Consider the following 21643-nt stretch of genomic DNA (forward strand, 5'->3'; position numbering starts at 1 on the left):
TGTTCACAATTTGCACTTCCATAAAATATATCCGAATATAAATAAAACCAGACAATTCTACATAAATCAGAATTTAAAACATTAGCAAATAAGTGGTTGGTCAAAAAAGAAAATCCATCTGTTTAAACATCTCCAGTTCCCTCCTCCCCACCATCCAATGCTGCTGTGATGGCCCAGCAGCTGTGAGAGCTCAGTTTGTAATCCCAGTGTAATTTGTAGCACCATCTGCTGTTGGCCCCATGAACTGCAGCATGACAACACCCTTAGGAAAATATGTACAGACAGCGACCATTTTGCATGTGTTCAATTGATGTGGGACCACTGATGCATGGTTCATTTTGGACCCAGAAGAGGGCGTAACAGGGGCAGGACATAACGAGGTGTAACAGGGCAGGGCGGTCTTATGCACACTCCACCAACGCATGCAAATGCCTAGAATGCAACCCCCGCACAAAAAGGGAGTTGCCTGTATTAGGAGAGAAATAATTGGACCAGTATCACCCAGTAAACTATACTGCATTTCCTTTTGTGCTGATGTGCAGGGATGTTCTTATCAATGGCCTTCTAAATACCGTTTGTCGTTTCTTAGATTGCCATAAGGTTAGGGAACATGGAAGATACCGTGCAAAAGTTATTTGGCCTCCATCCAGCTGAAGATGCCAAAGGGAGATTCCATAAGGCAGAACCTCCCATTGAGACGGGACGTAAGGCTTCTCTGAATAAACCAACATTTGAGAGAAATGATCCATCTTCTAAAGAAAGAAAGCCCAGCGCAAGGAAGGAGAAGCGGAAGTGCCCAAGTGGGCAGTACAATAAGATGAGTGAGTTCGCCAAAAAGGTAACTTAATATGTGGAATCCATAGTGTTCTGTTGTGAGTGCTAACCTCAGTAGAAACAATGATAACTCGGACATCTCCACACAAGATTCAAACTGAACATATTCTAAGTTCAAATATTGCTTCAGCGACAGACATTCTCAGGCTGAGCCTTAAATAAAAGCTGCAGTTCTGTGTTCTTGGCTACAGTGGCGTAGCGTGGGTTGTCAGCACCCAGGGCAAGGCAAGTAATTTGCACCCCCTAACCCGTGGATTTGCACCCCCTAACCCGTGGATTTGCGCCCCCTAACCCGTGGATTTGCACCCCCTAACCCTACCCCCCAGATGTTGCACCCAGTGCAGCCGGCCCCTCCTGCACCCCCCACGCTACGCCACTGCTTGGCTAGATCCATTTTTGCAGAGAGAAAGCTCTTCATTTAAAGGGATCCAGCCTGGTGTAGCAACTGTTTGTTTGGACAGTGAGAGAGATTCTGCTTGCACTCAGGCTTTTTGAGCTGGAGTCCTCTGAGTCAGAGGAAGGCAAGACAGCACAATATTCCATAGCGTTTTATTGCAAATGCTAACATCAATAGAAATGGGGGCACCTTGGACAGCTCCTTGGACAGTTTGGGCTGAATACATTCATAGAATCATAGAAGTGGAGAGTTGAAAGGGATCCCAAGGGTCATCTAGTCCATCTCCCTGAAATGCAGGAATCTTTGCTAAAATATCCATAACAGATGGCCAATCAACCTCTGCCTAGAAACCCCCAAGAATGAAAAGTCTACCACCTTCCAAGGGAGTCCGTTCCACTGTCAAACAGCTCTTCCTGTCAGCAAGTCCTTGCTGATGTTGAGTCGGAATCTCCTTTCTTGCAACTTGAATCCATTTGTTTGAGTCCTACTCTCCAGAGCAGGAGAAAACAAGCTTGTTCCATCTTCCATGGGACAGCCCTTTAGATATTTCAGGATGGCTATCATATCTCCTCTCAATCTCCTCTTTTCCAGGCTAAATGTACCCAACTCCCTCAACCATTCCTCATAAGGCTGGGTTCCATCTTGGTCCTCCTCCTCTGCACACATTCCAGCTTGTCCATATGCTTCTTAAATTTTGGTGCCCAGAACTGGACACAGTGCTTGAGATGGGGTCTGAATAGAGTGGTAGTATTACTTCCCTTGATCTGGACACTATACTTCTGTTGATGCAGCCTAGAACAGCATTACCTTTTTTCCCTCTGCTGCATCACACTGTTGACTCATGTTAAGCTTGCGCTCTGCTGAGACCCCTAGATCCTTTTCACATGTACTACTGGCAAGCCAGGCGTCCCCCATCTTATTTTTGTGCTGCTGGTTATTCCTGCCTAAGTGCAGAAGCTTACATTTGTCCCTATTGAAATTCATTTTGTTAGCTTGGGTCCAGTTCTCCAATCTGTTAAGGTCATCTTGAATCCTGATTCTGTCTTCTGCAGCATTAGCTACCCTTCCCAGTTTGGTGTCCTCTGTAAATTTGTTGAGCAGCACCTCAATTCCTTCATCCAAGTCATTTATAAAGACGTTGAATAACAACAGGCCCAGAACAGAACCCTGTGCCATCTCACTTGTCACCTTTTTCAAGGATCACAAGCATAGGCGCCGACTCCATGGGGCTTGAGGGGGCCCGAGCCCCCTCAAAAATTCGTTTGGGGGGGCTCCGCCCCCCCAATAATCTCCGGCGCCCCTCCAGCAGAGCGCCATCGCCGCCCCTCCCCCAGCCCAAAATGCACAGGGAGGGGCGGGCTGCATGCCTCCTGCCCTCCCTCCCGAGCAAAAGCTCCACCCAATTTCCTTTGGAGCTGATTAATAGGCGCAGCATGCTCTCCCCTATTCGCTCACGAGGAGGCGGCGCCACTTTATTTGCCTATTCATGAGCTTATTTATTATTCATGAGCTTTCCCGGGGCCCCCCAATATTTTTTATAAGTCCGCGTCCCTGATCACAAGGAACCATTAGTGAGCACTTTGGGGGGTTGGTTGAACGTTATGGGAGTATGCTTCAGATATTGCTTCAGCAATACTCCTTCTCAGACTGAGTGTTCATAGCTTTGTCTCCAGGGCTTGTTCTGCCCTTGTGGAGAGGAAGTTCTTCGTATTAAAGGCCACAGCCTGATTTAGCAGTTATTTACTCTGAGAAAGGGATGCGGGTGGCGCTGTGGGTAAATCCTCAGCGCCTAAAGCTTGCCGATCGCATGGTCGGCGGTTCAAATCCCCGCAGCGGGGTGAGCTCCCGTTGCTCGGTCCCAGCTCCTGCCCACCTAGCAGTTCGAAAGCACCCCTAAAGTGCAAGTAGATAAATAGGTACCGCTTTCTAGCGGGAAGGTAAACGGCGTTTCCGTGTGCTGCTCTGGTGCCAGTTCGCCAGAGCAGCTTCGTCACGCTGGCCACATGACCCGGAAGTGTCTGCGGACAGCGCTGGCTCCCGGCCTCTAGAGTGAGATGGGCGCACAACCCTAGAGTCTGTCAAGACTGGCCCGTACGGGCAGGGGTACCTTTACCTTTACCTTACTCTGAGAAAACAAGGGAGACTCTGGTTGTAGGCCTTCTGAGCTGGAGTACTCTGAGTCATTCTTGGACTGAGGCAATACAGGTAGCAGGGGCTCTTCCTGAGTAACCACAGTTTCCTAACTGGTGTGTTTTTAGCTTATTCTTTAGTTCCAGTTCCTTACTCCCTCCTGATAGTTGCCTTTGGCTCATCCCTGACACGGAGTCCTTATTCTGAGATCTCTGGAACTTTGCATACGCATTATTATCCCTTTTTTAACAATAGATCACTTTGGGGGTTTGTTTCAGAATTACTTTCTACCACTATTTGATGTAGCTGTTTCACACGCACCCCTCCCCCTCTCTCTCTCCTTTCTCTTTCCTTCTGCATCAGTTCACCAAAAGGATGGGAAAGAAGAAGAAACCAAAATGTAGTCTGAGCATAAAAGTCTTTGGGAATGAGCTTGCTGTTTTGGACTGCGGGGATCTGAGAAGTCAAGCAAAACTCTATTACCTGAACCTTGTGGAACTAGTGGTAAAACTGCTAAAGGTAAGGGAATCGTGAATGGTCGGAGCAGGCCAGCGGGGCCTGGTGCTTTCATTGATGTTTGACTCCAGCTCCATCCAGCATAGCCTACGCTCTGAGACCAGAGGTGCCATTTTCTGAAGCGCATTGAGGCGGCCCAACGTTACATCATGCAACATTGCAATGTTGCACACATGGTGTCACACAACGTCCTGATGTTGCTCCAACAATCGAGAGACCAGGCCCCCTAAAAAATACCTACTGAGGGGGCCCACAGTGCCTCAGCCCCCTGGAACTAGTGCTGCTGTCAGAGATGGTGGGAACTGAAGCCCAGTAACAACTGGAGGGCAAGAGGTTATGTGAACCTGGGTTTGAGTGTCCATACTGGAAACAGGAGAGCCCAGATTTGAATCCCCACTCAGCCTTGACGTTCAGTGGAACTGGGCCAGTCATACTCTCTGTCTAGCCTACCTCACAGGATAGTTTTAAAAACACAATGAGAGGGGGACAGAGCACTGGACTTGATGGTCTTTTGGGGGGGGCTCTTTAGATTATGCCAGAATCTAGTAAGCCCACCTTGCTGCATTTGGGAACCTACCTGCCATTTTGCTGTGTGGGTCCTGGACATCTGCCCCCATATCCTGCTCTGACAGCACCACTAGTTGAAGAGCCATGCATGCTGCCTTGAAGGAAAGGTGAGCGATGAATGTCTATGTCAGGCATAGGCAAACTCGCCCTCCAGATGTTTTGGGGCTACAACTCCCATCATCCCTGACCACTGGTCCTGTTAGCTAGGGATGATGGGAGTTGTAGTCCCAAAACATCTGGAGGGCTGAGTTTGCCTATGCCTGGTCTATGTAACTATAGTCCTGTAGGGCCCAAAGCATTTGTTGGCTTGCTGTTGTATGGTGCCAGCACTGGCGATGGTAATTGTGCCAATAAACAAGTGCTTAGCCATCATGGATATTATTGCACTACCATTTTATGTTTTTATGTAACCATTTCCAACAGGGGCAAGAAGTCCAGTTCAATAAGAGGTTGAGTTTGGCCACAGAGGAACTGCTGTTCCCAGCAATCTCGGGTTTGCCCGTCCTCCTGGCTTTAAATGCCTCAGCAGCAGTCAATGCAGCAATCCAAGGCAATATGGACTTTAGACAACGGAGCAATTTTTTCGTCAATGGCTATATCAAGCCAAGGTATACACCTGCCTTTAAAGCTCTCTCTCTCTCTTTTTTCCCCTTCTTTTTTTTTTGCGAGGAGCTGAACTTTTGAAGCAGACCTGTGATCAAGCTCTGTAAAAGGCTAGGGTACCACTTTGATTTTCTCTGTCTTGATGCCAGGAGTGGGTTTCAGGGGCTGGCAGCCATAACACAAACAACATCTGTGAAGTTAACTCTTCATTCAAAGAAACAAGACAGCTCAGAAGGCCAGGCCTAGTGAGCAACTCATCCCCTAGGGTAGATCTCACCTCTGTAAGTACAGACGGAAGGCCCCCACCTTCCCACATTTCCCTAAGTCTCCTCCTCCCGCAGGTCCCTCTCAAGCAATCTGAGATTCCGTCGCCTTGTCTGTCTCTGCTCCTCCCTCTTCATGCCTCTTCTGGTCCTGGGAGACGAAGGGTGAGGGTAGCTGGTCACAGCAGGAGAGCAAGACCCCCTGGCTTCTTCAGTGTCCTGCCTCATCACTGCCTCTTAGCCTTCTTCCTCTCCAGCCTCTGCTTCCACCTCCGATTCTGGACTGCTCTCTGCCCCAGCCTCTCCCTGCTTACTAAACCCTGTTACCTCTTCTGCTTCCAACACCTCCTCCTCCCAGTCTGCTCCCTCTTCTCCCTCTGACGACTCATCATCATCCCACCACCAATCCCCTGGCTCCCAGCCTTTTTCCTTCGGGGGTTCCCTTTGGGTTTCCCTAGCTGGTGCCTCTCACCACTCCTCTGCCTCCAGTCAGTCCCTGACACTTGATTTTACCTGTTGATATACATGGCTGTCTTTGGTAATGTCCAGAGGCAGAATTTGGTAGTAGTAGTAGTAGTAGTAGTAATAATAATAATAATAATAATAATAATAATAATAATAATAATAATAATAATATTTTATTTATATCCCGCTCTCCCCAGCCGAAGCCGGGCTCAAAGATGCTAACAACAATAAAAATAACACAAAATTCAAAAATTAATTCATTTTAAAATCAATTCAAAATCAAATTCATGGCAACCATTGGGCTAGAGTTCTGTGAGGATTAACAAAGGAGGGGGTCGGACTGTGCCTTGGCCAAAGGCCTGGTGGAACAGCTCTGTCTTGCAGGCCCTGAGGAAAGATGTCAAGTCCCGAGGGCCCTAGTCTCTTGTGACAGAGCGTTCCACCAGATCGGGGCCACAGCCGAAAATGCCCTGGCTCTGGTTGAGGCCAGCCTAACTGCCCTGTGGCCCAGGACCTCCAAGATATTTTCGTTTGAAGACCGTAAGGTCCTTCGTGGGACATACCAGGAGAGGCGGTCCTGTAGGTACAAGGGTCCTAGGCCGTATAGGGCTTTAAAGGTTAAAACCAGCACCTTAAACCTGATCCTACCAACCAATGCCCTAACTTTTTACAGAGGTAGTCCACCAGCATACCCTCTAGGATTTCGCAGATGAAAACACCCCTGTTCTCACAACCAAGGAGCAAACTCTATCCATTCTGCTAGCATACTTTAAAAGTGGGTCCCTGCAGCGTGGAGTGCTTCTTTCCAGGGTCTCAGAAACACCATTCCATTTCTCCTCTTCCTTTTTCATCTCCAACACTTTGTTAGCACACTGTGCTTGCTGAGCATGCTCAGTCCTCACGGGGTGATTTCCCCCAGGCTGGGAGGAGGGAATAGCGGGCAGATGCAGCCCTAAAACAAAGATGTCGCTCTTGACCATGCAACCTGTTTCTCCCTGTGCTTCTTGGTAGTGCTGTCTTTCAGATTTCTGCCCAAATGGGAACTGTGGGAGCTCTGGGGAAAACTGGCTTGAGCTGGTCAACTGAATTAAGGTCGTCAGCCAGCCTTGATGGAGGGATCCAAGTGAAAAAGGGGAAAGAGGTTAAGGTTTTTCTGAACACTCCCGAAGAATCTATGGAGATGATTTATTTCAGGTAAAGTCCACCGGAAAGCCCATGACCTCATATTATAGGAGCTGAATGATAGTTTTCTTAAATGCTTTTTTCTTTCCCATGCAAATATCTGCAATTGAGTTCTGTATGGTTCCCCCCAGTGAAGAAAACTTTGGAAAATTAATTAATGGATGCCCTGATGCAACATGTTTCTGGTCTTCACTCCAAGTGCTGGCTTGGAGATTCCACGAGTGCAACCATAATGCTACCGCCATCCTAGTCCACTCTTTCCCTTTCTTGTTTTCAAATTAGTTTTTCTTAAAACTGGGGATGCCAGAGATCAAATCTGAGATCTTTTGCATATAAATCGTATGCCCTACCTCTGAATTCTTGTCCCTTCCTTAAATCCATTGTAAATAATCATCATCATCATCATCACACGATGTTGTCTTTCTTGGATTGAATTGTGCTGTCTTTGCTTCTTTATTACAGCTCTCAACTGTATGTGATGACCGTGGAAGAAATGGAAACTGCTCACAGTTTCCCAAGCCATAGCAAGACTAGATCATGCACAAGTGAGGAAGGTGAGTTTTTATCATTTACGTCTAATATATATCAACCAGTTGTCACCTTGCTCTTAACTATCGTTGGGAGCATGTTCCTTCAGGAGCTAAACGTCTCCCCAAATTTTGCCTGCAGAAAATGGAAATTCTGCAAACAAGGGTTGGCAGCAGAGAGTGTGTATGAAGAATAATGAATACAGATTTTCGGCAAACTGACATCTGAGATGAATGCAGTTTAGAAATCATAGAGTTGAAAGGGACCACAAGAATCATCTAGCCCAACTTTGTTTTTGTGGCTAGAGCAGTATCTGAATAATAGAATCATAAATTTGTAGAGTTGGAAAGATGATCCCCAAGGATCATCTAGCCCAACCCCTTGCAATCCAATGTGTGGCAACCCTGAGATTAAGAGTCACATGCTCTACCAACTGAGCTATCCAGGCATCCTCTGAACTCATTCCCTCCTTGACCCGGCTTCATCTTTTTCTTTATCAAGTTTACACCCCATATTTCCATTTTAAAATGTGTCCTGAGTGGCACAAAATGAATGGAAATAGGCAACCGTAACAAAATATATGAGAAGATTAAAAACAAGTCAATAAAACAGCCAGGAAAGCAATAAGACCTGTACAGGATGAAAGGTGTGAAAGGAATCATGGAGGGTGAGCTGCTGACCCTGTGGCTGTGTTCTACCTGCATAGTCAGAGACAGTATGCCTCTCAAGGCCAGCTACTGGGAATAAAAGGGGAAAGAGTGCTTTAGGGCTCAGGTCTTGCTTGCGGGCTCCCCATAGGCATTTGGTTGGCCACTCCAGGGTACTGCGCTAGATTAGCTCTGGCCTGCTCCAGGGGGCCTCTTCTAATGTTCTGACAGAAGACCGGAACATGACAAATTAGCTGGATTAATTCTTTGCATTGGAAGGTGTCAGATAAGAACCAGAACTTTTATTTTTGAAGGTGGCACCTGAGCAGCGATGACAAAGGTGGCAAAGGAAGGAACTGTGTGAGCTAGGGCTGGATAAGTCTTCATCGGAGAGTACATAAAATGATTTAAATGTGAAATGACTGATTGGCTGACAATGCAGTTTCCTAAAAACAGCCTTTCTCCTTTCTTGGATTCACCAGATGAACTAGTCTCTTCCTTTTACCCACCCCCCTTTCCCACCCCCCTCTTTCAACCAGTGTCGAAGGCATTGGGCTGGCAACTGTGCTCCGAGATCTCTACCCCTGACGATGAGACCAGCGGTTTCATTCTTCCGTTTCCCGGACCAGCAAAATTTGCCATAACGTTAAAGAAGCAAGACCGAAGCCTGTACCAGTACTTAATGAAAGCTGCATATAATTATATTTCTCAGGTTCAGACACTGCCCTTCAATCTGGATATGTATTACTCATTCCTTCTACATGCAATGATCAGGCTGCGAGGGCCGGCGCATGTTTTCACTGGTGTGATGAGATGGAGCAGAATGTAGTGGCAACTGCAGAGAAGAAGGACCTGTGTCCTTGAGAATTGGCAAAGTGGGGGAGGGGAGTAGAGGCAGGAGACACCGCCCCCTTCCCATAGCGGTCCTGAAATAAAGCTAAAATATAATGCCCCATAGATCTTGAAAGGAAAGTGCTATTTATAAATAAACCCCAACTATATAATAATATAATAATTTATTATTTATACCCCACCCGTCTGGCTGGGTTTTCCCAGCCACTCTGGGTGGCTTCCAACCAAATATTAAAAACAATACAGCGCCAGACATTAAAAACTTCCCTAAACAGGGCAGCCTTCAGTTGTCTTTTAAAAGTAAAATAGTTGTTTATTTCCCTGACATCTGCTGGGAGGGCGTTCCACAGGGCGGGCGCCACTACCGAGAAGGCCCTCTGCCTGGTTCCCTGTAACCTCACATCTCGCAGTGAAGGAACTGCCAGAAGGCCCTCAGAGCTGGACCTCAGCGCAACAAATTACTAAAACAACCACCCATATGTTTGCATGAGAATATTAGAAAGATGCCTACCTACAGGGTTGCCATACATCCAGGATTTCCCAGACATATCCGGAATCCAACTGTATCTAGCAGTGTCTGGTAGGAAATCAGGCAAATGTCCAGTAAAATCCAGACACATGGCAGCCCATGGCAGCAGTGCTGTTTTTGCCAATTTTTAATAAAGATTGGCTCAAAAACGGCAAAAAAAATTGTACTTTTGCCCAAGAAAGCTCAACAACTTTTCTGTCCGGATTTTCACTGTTTGAAATATGGCAATGCTTCTAGCAAAAGATCATAACTGCAGCTTCATGGGATAGCCTCTGTATATACTGTGTTTTATGATTGCATCACAAAGAGCACAATTCTTTTGCTAACGCCGTAACATGGGCAATGAGCATAAGGAGTTAAGACGCAGCCTGCTGGATCAGACCAAAGTTAGTTTACACCACAAATGGATCCAAATATATCCAAATGGTATCTCTATATTATACTAATGCAAGTTTACAAAATCACATACAAAACAATTGCAACCACACCATACACACAACTACCGGGGGGAAGTTTGCTTCGACAATGAATCTTTCTGAAACTCCTGCAGATAAGATTGGCAATTTCTAATTCCTTAGGAAAAATTATTTGGCAAACCCCAGCTTGAATTAATAGCAGATCAGGTGCCTGACCTCTTTCCTTCTCTAGAGAAGAAGAAGAAGAAGAAGAGTTTGGATTTGATATCCCGCCTTTCACTCCCTTTTAAGGAGTCTCAAAGCGGCTAACATTCTCCTTTCCCTTCCTCCCCCACAACAAACACTCTGTGAGGTGAGTGGGGCTGAGAGACTTCAGAGAAGTGTGACTGGCCCAAGGTCACCCAGCAGCTGCAGGTGGAGGAGCGGAGACGCGAACCCGGTTCCCCAGATTACGAGTCCACCGCTCTTAACCACTGCCCCATAACCTTGGGGAGGGCAGCACCCCTCACCTCTCCCCACCACCACCACAGGCTCCACTTAACCAGGCACATTTTCTCTCAACAAAGCTGATGCACGCACATCACCAATGCATTGTTTCCTTCCTATAATACAGATACAGTATTCCCCTCCATACATAAAAAGGGCCCGAAAAATATCTCGTTGCTGGAATGACCAGACAGTGAGCTGTATCTGACTAAGTTCTACTCAGAATAAACTCATTGGAATTAATGGGCTTAAGTTAGCCATCTGGAGGGCCACAGATTCCTCACCCCTCCTTGCCAGGAAGAGCCACAGGTGTTAGCCACAGGTGTGCAAGAACTGCCCATGTCCCCAACTCCCAACAGTTCTACTGCAGGTGTTACTAGTAAGAGCAGCAATGGTAATTGTAGTTCTTCTTTTTCTTCCCAGAAAGGTTCTTGGATCCCAAGTGAAGCTGGCCTGCATTTCTTTATAGGGACTCCAAAATCAGAGTTGAAAAGGGAGATTGCTATCAACTTCCATTTGAATATCCCTCAAAAGAAATTCAGAATTGAATTTGTCCACCCCAAGAAAAAAATGCAAGTGAATGGTAAGATTCCCACCACCACCCCTTCAAAGGCTGTTGATTTCCATTTAAAATGTGTTGTCTCTCCCATTGTGAGAGAGGTATATGTAAGGCTTAGGTCGCTCACTAGGAGTAGAGGTCGTGAATTTTACCTTGGATATTATAATTAGCACAGGCTCATGCACTGATATTCCCTCCATAATGTCCTCACATAAATGTCCCTCACCTGATGATACCTGAGATTTGACACATCCCATGAAATTTTCCTTTCATTCATTCTGCAGAATTTGTTAAATGCTGTTAGATAATCTACCATTTATTCCTGTTTTACAGATAGGACTACTGTAGTTGATGAATGGTGTGTGGGGGGGTTGTGGGTTTGTGTTTTATGTAACCAGAAGCACACCATACATCCACGGTAAATGTGTGACTAGGACCCAAAGTACCCTGCAACTATGCCAGTTCTCATGCATGTGGATTATTTTATTTATTCGTTTATTTATTTATTTTATTTCTGATCTATCCCCACTTTCCTCCATGTTGCTCAAGGTGGGATACGTGGTTCTTAATCTTCTCCATCTTATCCCCATGACAGCACTGTGAGGTAGGCTAGGCTGAGAGACTATGACTGCCCCAAGGTCACCTCATGAGCTTCATGGCTGAATACTAATAATAATAATAATAATAATAATAATAATAATAATAACAACAACAACAACAACAACAACAACAACACAGTGGTACCTCGGGTTACAGATGCTTCAGGTTACAGACTCTGCTAACCCAGAAATAGTACCTCGGGTTAAGAACTTTACCTCAGGATGAGAACAGAAATCGTGCGGCGGCAGCGGGAGGCCCCACTAACTAAAGTGGTACCTCAGGTTAAGAACAGTTTCAGGTTAAGAACGGACCTCCAGAACGAATTAAGTGCTTAACCCGAGGTACCACTGTAATAATAATTTATTTATACCCCGCCCATTTAACTGGGTTTCCCCAGCCACTCTGGGCGGCTTCTAGCAAAAGATTAAAAATACATTGAAACACCAGTCATTAAAAACTTCCCTAAACAGGGCTGACTTCAGATGTCTTCTAGAAATCAGGTAGTTGTTTATTTCCTTGACATCTGATGGGAGGGTGTTCCACAGGGTGGGTTCCACTACCAAGAAAGCCCTCTGCCTGGTTCCCCCCTGCAACCTCACTTCTTGCAGTAAGAGAACCGTCAGAAGGCCCTCGGAGCTGGACCGCAGTGTCCGGGCTGAATGATGGGGGTGGAGACGCACCTTCAGGTATACTGGGCCAAGTAAGGATTTGAACCCTGGTTTTTCAGGTCCTAGTCCAACACTCTAACCACTACACCACGCCGGTTATCAATGGGCAAATCAGCAAATAAAAATCACATACACTTCCTTCTGTATCTATCAGGAAACATTGAAGCCTCTAGAAATTCACGTGTGGGGCATCTGGAGCTCATAGTTGATGATGACAACATCAACTACATCAAGGTAAGCATGCTCTTGCAACCAAGGATATTGTGAGCACAGCATGGCATGGGCAAAGGAACAAGATGATAAGCTGCTCACCAGAGCAGAGAGCTGTCTGCCTTGATTGTGCAACATCCTTCCTAAGGTCTATAATGTAAAGGTAAAGGGACCCCTGACCATTAGGTCCAGTCGTGACCAACTTTGGGTTGCAGTGCTCATCTCGCTTTCCTGGCCGAGGGAGCTGGCGTACAGCTTCCGGGTCATGTGGCCAGCATGACTAAGCCACTTCTGGCAAACCAGAGCAGCGCGCAGAAATGCCGTTTACCTTCCCGCTGGAGTGGTACCTATTTATCTACTTGTACTTTTTTTGCATGCTTTTGAACTGCTAGGTTGGCAGGAGCAGGGACCGAGCAATGGGAGCTCACCCCGTTGCGGGGATTCGAACCGCCGACCTTCTGATCGGCAAGCCCTAGGCTCTGTGGTTTAACCCACAGCACCACCCGCGTCCCAAGGTCTATAATGTATCCCACAGCTATTGCTTACCATTGGCTATGTTCTCTCTCCACTCACAAAAGGTGGCATACCTTTGAATGCCAGTTTCTGGGAATCTCACGTGGGAAGAGTGCTATTGCACTCAAGTTCCGCTTTCAGGCTTCGCAGAGGCATCTTGTTGGCCACTGTGAGAACAGGATGATGGACTAAACTTGGTTGGTTAGAACATGGTGCTGATAACCCCAAGGTTGCAGGTTCGATCCCTGAATGAGACAGCTAGATATTCCTGCATTGCAGGAGGGCTGGTTAGATGATCCTCAGGGTTTCTTCCGACTCTACAATTCTTTTTTCCCCCAAAAAAAATTTAATTCATTTTATAACACAAACAGAAAAGACAAACAATACAAACCAATTCTTATCATATCCTTATTTTTCTAAGCATTAAGTGGACTTCCCCAAGTCCCACCTATCTGATTTTCATTTTACTTCATCTTTAGCAGTTTATATGTATCATAATTTCTAACTATCTTTTTCTTTTTTTAAATCACACTTAAATAACTTCACATTTTATCACTTACAAATAATACTATTTTAAAATACCCAATCTTCTACTTCTAACCCTACAGCCTATATCCACTTCCAAAGCTATTCTAAGATTTAAATATTAACAATTTTTTCAAATATTCCTTAAACTCCTTCCGACTCTACAATTCTATGCTTCTATGATTAGGTGGGCCTTTGCATTGCTCCATCTGAGCACTTCTTATGTCCTTACATTTACTGCTTAAGGATGCCCTATTGGGTGTGTTTTTTGCAGGGAAGGGCAGATCTGCACACGGCAGCTGCAGAGCAGAGGTACACAAGCCACCTGGAAGCGAAGCTGCTGAGAGATGGGAGCCCCATAGTTCTTTCAGGAAATCTCACAAAGCAGCCTGGGAAGAAGATGGCATTTTCAGTATCCTTGATTAATCTACTGAAGGACTCGGCTTTCCTTGCAGGTCAGTGCATATCACAAGAGGTGTCTGTGTGTCTGCTTGTTTTATTTAATAAAATGCATATACTGGTCGATTGTAGGATAAACCTCAAAGCAGTTTATGGAAAAGATAAAGCAATAAAATTATCCCTAAAAAAACAAACCAACTCACAACCATAATTTCAAACATCTGGAAAGTTAAAAACCAAAACAGAATAGACTAAAACAAATGAAAACTTATACAAGCTTTCTAAACATCTGAGTAAAGGTAAAGGTAAAGGGACCCCTGACCATTAGGTCCAGTCGTGACCGACTCTGGGGTTGCGGTGCTCATCTCGCTTTATTGGCTGAGGGAGCCGGCGTACAGCTTCCGGGTCATGTGGCCAGCATGACTAAGCTGCTTCTGGCAAACCAGAGCAGCACACAGAAACACCGTTTACCTTCCTGCCAGAGTGGTACCTATTTATCTACTTACACTTTGATGTGCTTTCGAACTGCTAGGTTGGCAGGGGCAGGGACCGAGCAACAGGAGCTCACCCCGTCGTGGGGATTCGAACTGCCGACCTTCTGATCGGCAAGACCTAGGCTCTGTGGTTTAACCCAGAGTGCCACCCACATCCCAAACATCTGAGTAGGCTTGTCTAAATAAGAATATCTTCAGCAGGTGCTGAAAAGAATACAGTGAGAGTGCCTGCCTGATATCGAAAGGCAGGGAGTTCCAAAGTACCACACTAGACGATCAAGTTCATACAGATGCAGTGAGGGTATTATGTGTCCATACGAGCATCTCACAAGTTCATTGAACACCTGACCAGGGAGTGGGGCTGTGCCCACTAGTCCTTCTTCCTGGCGTTGATGGTCATGCTGGACATGTGTGTTTTGCTATGCTTGCTTTCCTGCAGGTGGGTTATTGTTGTTTATTAGGAGGGGAAGGGTGGTGCAAACGCAATAGCAGAGCTAGTCTGGTGCTCCTGCTGTGCATTTGCACTTCACGGCCTTCCCTGCCCCCTCCCATCTGCCAGGAAACTGGCGCAGCAACTGTGTCCCACCTGGTAAGCCACTTCTGCAGGTGTCTGATCTCCTAATGGTATCAATTGATGGTATTGTTTCTATTGTTTCTTTAGTGTGTATGGAGAAGAAAGCAGATGATAAGCTGAAGCAGTATTCACTGGAGGGAGAAACCCACATTCCAGGGGTTCTTGGATCTCACATCATTGCTCTTCTGCAACAGCGAGGGGACATCTGGTCCAGCGCCCTTAGAATTAAATATGGATTGTTTGGTACTCAGTTCTTATACTGTACTAATACAAAAACAAAGTTGAGCTTTATTGCTTTTGTCAGTGTTGTTCTTGCTCTCGTGCAGAAGGATCTGATTGGCTACTGTGAGAAATGGGATGCCGGACTAGATAGAGCCTTCATTTAATCCGGCAGGCTGTTCTGTTCTTAATGCAAGGTATAGGGATGGGGAAGAAATTTGATTCAGTCCACACTTAAAGGTGACGTTAACTTAATTTGCACTTTCCAAAACGATTTCACAAACCAGAATGTAGCCACCTTTCAAAATTTGCACTTCTCTGAATTTTGCAATGCAATTCTCCAACCAAGTAATGTGTACAAAAATTCATATGCTGGGGGTAAGCCATGCATAAAATGCATGTATTACTGAAAATCACATGCAAAAATGCATTATATAAGGGGAAATTGTTTGCAAAAAAATGTGTAAATTAGAAAAGATTGCACATAGAAATGTGTATATCTGGAGAATTTTCATTAGAATCGTGATAAATTTTCACAAACCTATGTGGAGGACTGAACTTAAGACTGGAAACATGAGAAGCTATAAGAAATCAGAATCAAAGTCACACATCCCTCATGAGGTGTGAGCGTAGATCTGCCTTCCCTATTAGCACTGACTGCGCCTGAGTGCTGTGAAAACAGAATAATGTCATTTAGTAAATATTTATGTATGTACATTTGCGTTTCACCTGGAGCAGGAGCTGCAAAAAGCCTTCAGCATGAATGTACCACGAGCCAGAAGTTGAAAGTGGAGAATGTCCCAAAGGATGCCTACCGGCTAGATTTGGAGCATGAATTCTATTGCACTCAGATTCTAGCCTACAACCACAAGGTAAAGCATTGACTTCATTTACCGCATGGGTAGGCAAACTAAGGCCCGGGGGCTGGATCCGGCCCAATCGCCTTCTAAATCTGGTCCACAGATGGTCCTGGAATCAGCATGTTTTTACATGAGTAGAATGTGTCCTTTTATTTAAAATGCATCTCTGGGTTATTTGTGGGGTATAGGAATTCGTTCATTCTCCCCCCCCCAAAAAAAAATATAGTTCAGCCCCCCACAAAGTCTGAGGGACAGTGGATCAGCCCCCTGCTGAACAAGTTTGCTGACCCCTGATTTACCAGAACAGAATTATGAATCATGAGCAGTGGTGCTGAATCCAGATTTCTTCCTCATGGAAACTAAATAATGAAGATGCAAGATGCACTCTTGTGGGAAGGGAATTCTACAACTTAGCAGCTGCCATAGAGATCTGCTTTTACCTGATGCTCAAAAGTGGGGTAGAGTTGGTTCTAGGTTAGGATGTGGGCATTGTGTAAGAGGTGTGACAGTACAGGTCACTTCACAATCAGCACCCTCCCCCCCCCCCCAGCTATGAGTAGCTGTTAAGGTTGGGGATAGAGGTGAAATTTGTTCAGTCTGCTTTTTGTGGCAGACCATTCCAATCTGACTGTCCCGCACTAGCTTGCAGATCACAACACAATTCCCCATCAGCCAGATATTTCAATGCAGCTTTGGTATACAGAAAGTGCCCACAAAAATGGGTATTTTATGGTTTAAATGTGTGTTATAAAAACAATGCACTGAAAAGCATGGCAAAATAGGAATTTTGGGAGAAAAGTGTGCATCAATGCACATAATAAAATATACAGCTTAAATGCGAACTTTTTGTGCATTCTTTCAAAAATATCTGCACAAAACAGGGTGGAATGAATGCTAGGATTTGAACACCAGTCTGAATGAAAGGGGGCTGATTTAGATTCCTCTGTCCATTCCTGGCAGTGCATGATTGAGAAGCCCGTCACCGCTGAAGATTTGAGGACACAAGTGGGCTGCTATAAGGAATGTAGTAATTATTTAGTACCAATTATAAAACCCGAGTTGCTTTTCCGCAGGTCGATCTACGTCACGAAGAAACTGTCTCTCGCCTGCATTCCCGACTAGAGTTGAACTATGGAAAACACTGGGACGAAATCAACAACAAGCGGCGAGTGATAGTCAGCCAGACATTTACAAATAGTTCTCGTCCAGCTCTGACTAGCTATTTCATGGAGGTAAATGTAAAGGACCCAGTGGTGGTGCAGCAGTTGAGGTGATGGACTAAGGAATTGCACCTCAGTGAAAACCTATAAAGATGATGGAGAAGTCTCTGTAGCTGGTGGGAAATAAGTCCTCTTGTTCAGATATTCTCTTCGAAGCTCGCACCCACACCATATGTTTCAACCACTGTTATCTCACTTTGAACAGTCATGGCTTCCCCCAAAGAGTCTTGGGAGGTTGGGAGCTGGCGTTTGTTAAGGGTACTAAGCGTTTTTAGGAGGACCCCCCTATTTCCCTCGCAGAACTACAATATTCAGAGTAGTTTAACAGTCAAGCCCTCTTCCCAGGTAACTGGGAATTGTAGCTCTGGGAAGGGAATATGGAGGGTCTCCCAGACATGTGCACAAATTCTGAGGGCCGAGGCTCTTTGGGTCTCCTCAATGTTTTTTGGTTTTTTTAAAAAAAGAATATTTATTAAAGTTTTCAATAATAATACAATAAAAATCAAAAAGAAAAAAGAAAAGAAAAATAACAAAAATACAAAAATGAAAATAATTAAAAACACGCAAAGTTTCCATTACTTATTTCCATTAACATATTTCCCAGACCTCCTCATACCTCCCTTTTTTGTATTCCAATTCAAATTGCTAGTTCAGCAAATCCTTATCAATAAATTTTAACCTAATTCTAAACCTTATTTTCCATATTCTCTTAGAGCATTACAGCTGAGAACCACTTAGTTTCTATCCAACATCATTCTAACATTCATTAATTTTGCAATATTTCTGTAGATAATCTTTAAATTTCTTCCAATCTTCTTCCGCCGACTCTTCTCCCTGGTCTCGGATTCTGCCAGTCATTTCAGCCAATGTTTTTTTAGTGCAACCCCACCACCACCATTGCTCAGGACATTGCCAGGACATTGCACATGTGATGTCAGGATATCATGTTGGGTCCCCTTAATGTTTATTAGAAGATGGCACCTTTGCTGCCAGTAGACCATGCTGGCATGGGCAGGGCAAGGGGCAGCGTTGCTCTCCTGGCTCCCCATGCAAACCGTCACTGCCAGTGGTGGGGAGGCAGTGGGGAGCGTGGCACAGTGCAGGAATGTCCCTGGGAGTGCCTGGCTGGCTCTTGGTAATCAGCATTGAGAAGCCAGATAAACAATGCCACCCAGCTCACCGGTATTGTGTATACCATGAGTACGCAGCTTTACTTTGAACTGCCGGTAGTCTCTCTTCTGCCGTATGAAATGCAGCCCCCTTTTTTTTGTCCCCCAGTTCACCATTCAAGTGCCCGAAAAGCAAGTGGATTACAGAACTCAGCTCCAGCACTCCTGTTCCATACAGAGTTCTACGGAAATAAGCACCCACTTCAAAGTGCACTATAACAACCGCATCCCTTTTGTGGTGGGGCTGCAGTGGAAAGAGACCTCAAGGCATTCTCTGAAGAAATGGGAAGGTATGCACAAACACACACACACCACACACACACACCACACAAGGCTTGTTTTCATATTTGGTTTTAATATTTGTAGTCTGCTTTTCCAACAACAGATGTTGGAATCGGCTCACAATAATAACAAAGGCACTGGCAAACATACTCTGCATGCTCTGAACAGAAAAGCAGCCGCTTCTGAACATTTGAAGAAAGTATATACTCTGTGTAGACACGGGGGGGGGGGGGAGAGAGAGAGAGAGAGAGAGTTGGCATTCGTCTTCTGAAGAGACAGTGGAGTGTGCCTGCAGGGGTGAAGCAAAAAAAACTGCATTGGCAGCACCAAAGTGATCTCCACAGGTCACAACTCCATCTCAGACAAGCCATGCTCATCTGCCCTAAACCTGACATCCTATAAGATGTACGTTGTAGGGCAGGTAAAGGTGACACCTGTTCAGAGGGGACTCAGCAACAGATACTGTGGTACCTCGGGTTACATACGCTTCAGGTTACATATGCTTCAGGTTACAGACTCCGCTAACCCAGAAATAGTACCTCGGGTTAAGAACTTTGCTTCAGGATGAGAACAGAAATCGTGCTCCGGCGGCGCATCAGCAGCAGGAGGCCCCATTAGCTAAAGTGGTGCTTCAGGTTAAGAACAGTTTCAGGTTAAGTACAGACCTCCGGAATGAATTAAGTTATTAACCCGAGGTAGCACTGTACAACTAAACATTTAGTAAATGAGGAACGATCATTCTTTTTTTCAAAGGACAGGTAGTGAACTACTAGGGGAAATTGGCCGTTTAGGTTTATGTTGCAGTTTTATTTGGGCCTGAGTTAACTCCTGTTGATGTTACTTTCACACTGATAAGCATTTTGTGATGGCCTGATAGCTAGAGACCGTTGATCAGAACTGAATAGCATTAACAGATGCAGCTTTCCGTTCTTTGTAAGGTACATTCAACATGGACACACCCTGGCTGTACCTGTTTGCCGCTCACAAGCTACACCAGCCCCAGCATTCGGCTTATTTAGCAACCATTGAATTAACTGCTGGGAAGGCCTTTGTGGTCAAGGGCCTACTTGTGGAGGTCTTCTGCAAGGACAGAGATGACAAGAAGGAAGGGAGAATTCTGATCCACACGCCAACCGCCACCTACTTGCAGGTTAGTTCCCATGTCAACCCTGCCTTTGTCCTAATGCTTTTTCATCATCTGCTGATGTTTGTATTCCATGGCCATGAGAGCCATGGGAGAAATGGGATTGTCCTAGCAGCAGTTTAGTTTATTTGGTCCACAGGTCATAAATATCAGATATGGTAGAATCATCGAATTGTAGAGTTAGAAGGGATTGTAAGGTTCATCGAGACCAACTGCCTGCAACCTGTTGTTTGTACTTTAGTAGAAGAAACCTTAGAGGAACCCAAAACCATCATTTTAAATTTTCAGGCATCTACAGTCAACTACTTTGCAAGTGGGTTTCTTCACAGCCAAAGTGAAGTGGTGTCTCTGTGGAACCAGCACATAAAGAATGAGATTCGCCTAGAAAATAATGAAAAGACAAAGTTTCTCCATTTCTGTATAAAGTCTGCAAAGCAAGAACTCAACATGACGATGGCTTACTTTCACCTGGAGGTGGTAAGATGGTCAGAGCTATAGGCTGTTTACTGTTATTGGGGCATTTTTGTCTAGGACAGGAATAAGAGACATGACAGATGGGCAAAAAATTATGTATGGTGTAGATAAAGCTGTGGTTTGAAATTTGTCTTCCTTTCCCATAAGGATGGGGGGGGAATGGGTTTCATTTCAATGTGAATCTACCACATTCGCATTGCCCAAAGCAATGTGCAAAGCGAAACACAGCCATCCTTCAAAATTCACACATCTCTGAATTTTGTGGTGTTCTCCAGTTAAATAATACATATAAAAAGTGTGCATAGTTATTCATGTGAGCGAAAATAGCATTCAAATGCATTGTAAGGGGCAGTTTGCATAACACAAAGGAGTGTATTTGGCAAAATTGCATACAAAGTTTATGTGTGAATAGAAATGCACACTAAAATGCAGGCGAATCCTAATTTGCTATGGGCGCTGAGAATTATTAGGAGACCCCTATTCCCCTCAGAGAGCTGCAATTCCACAGTTCCCTGGGAAGAGGAACTGACCGTTAAAGCACTCTAGAAATTCTAGGTCTGGGAGAACTCCTTAATAAACTACAGTTCCCAGGATTCTTTGGGGGAAACCATGGCTGTTTAAAGTGGTATCCTAGTGCCTTGCATGTGTAGTGCAGATGGGAACTCACTTGGTTTATCCTGGTGGTCTGGATAGCTGACATCCTAATCTGAGATCCAGAGGATGCCCTAACAACATATGTGGTTGCCAACTTTCTATCACGGGTGGGCTATCCTGTTTCGCTGCCTGAAGCAAAATGGCAATGTGCCAGAACCCCAATCCTCTGTAGTTATTGTTTGTCACATGAGTTTGATGTACAGGGATCATTATGGATAGACAAGCGCTGTGTCATTATATTTTTTGTAATTGTATTCCTATGTTTAATTGCATGTTCAAAAACTTTGTGGGTTCGAAGTGGCATTTTACTGCCCACTTTTTGCAGCATTTTATGCATACTTTTCTCTCTTCCACCTGCCAATTCTGTGCCTGTGCCTGAATTTGATTTCTTGGTCACAGCCTAGGAAGGCAAACATTTCTGTGCAGGTTTTCTGGACGGATCACAAGACCCCGCCACCGCTTGTGCTGCAGTTTGAGGCACAGATAGAAGAAGTCAAGAAGGAGAAAATGCTCTACCAAAAACGTGGGACTGTCCTGTTCAGGTACTTTAATTCCCACCCATCCTGCTCCATTCATATTCTCCATTTGGGTAAGGAAAACAAAGAGATATTTCACCTCTCTCAATCAACACAGTAAACGTCAATGCAAATATATACTTGCAAGG

The 21643-nt window shown here is 45.1% G+C and overlaps 1 protein-coding gene across 2 annotated transcripts in view; it reads left to right on the plus strand.

Annotated features, from left to right (window-relative positions):
* The first annotated feature begins 593 nt into the window (after positions 1 to 593).
* Positions 594 to 21643, plus strand: part of LOC309356463 (uncharacterized protein) — a 71629-nt gene continuing 50579 nt past the window's right edge. The window contains exons 1-16 of one of the 2 annotated variants that reach the window (XM_081887900.1): positions 594 to 838; positions 3725 to 3880; positions 4868 to 5052; positions 6787 to 6969; positions 7420 to 7511; positions 8672 to 8844; positions 10839 to 10998; positions 12397 to 12476; positions 13765 to 13945; positions 15045 to 15200; positions 15915 to 16048; positions 17110 to 17268; positions 18535 to 18715; positions 19646 to 19857; positions 20140 to 20328; positions 21379 to 21521. In XM_081887900.1, the coding sequence (XP_081744026.1) occupies positions 611 to 838; positions 3725 to 3880; positions 4868 to 5052; positions 6787 to 6969; positions 7420 to 7511; positions 8672 to 8844; positions 10839 to 10998; positions 12397 to 12476; positions 13765 to 13945; positions 15045 to 15200; positions 15915 to 16048; positions 17110 to 17268; positions 18535 to 18715; positions 19646 to 19857; positions 20140 to 20328; positions 21379 to 21521 (2612 nt within the window). In that variant the 5' untranslated portion in view covers positions 594 to 610. Of the gene's footprint in view, positions 839 to 3724; positions 3881 to 4867; positions 5053 to 6786; positions 6970 to 7419; positions 7512 to 8671; positions 8845 to 10463; positions 10999 to 12396; positions 12477 to 13736; positions 13946 to 15044; positions 15201 to 15914; positions 16049 to 17109; positions 17269 to 18534; positions 18716 to 19645; positions 19858 to 20139; positions 20329 to 21378; positions 21522 to 21643 lie in introns of those variants that run through there. The other variant, XM_081887901.1, reaches the window with a different exon arrangement.

The sequence above is a fragment of the Podarcis melisellensis genome (genome assembly GCF_964234715.1).
Source record: "Podarcis melisellensis genome assembly, chromosome: 14".
In the NCBI taxonomy this organism is placed as follows: domain Eukaryota; kingdom Metazoa; phylum Chordata; class Lepidosauria; order Squamata; family Lacertidae; genus Podarcis; species Podarcis melisellensis.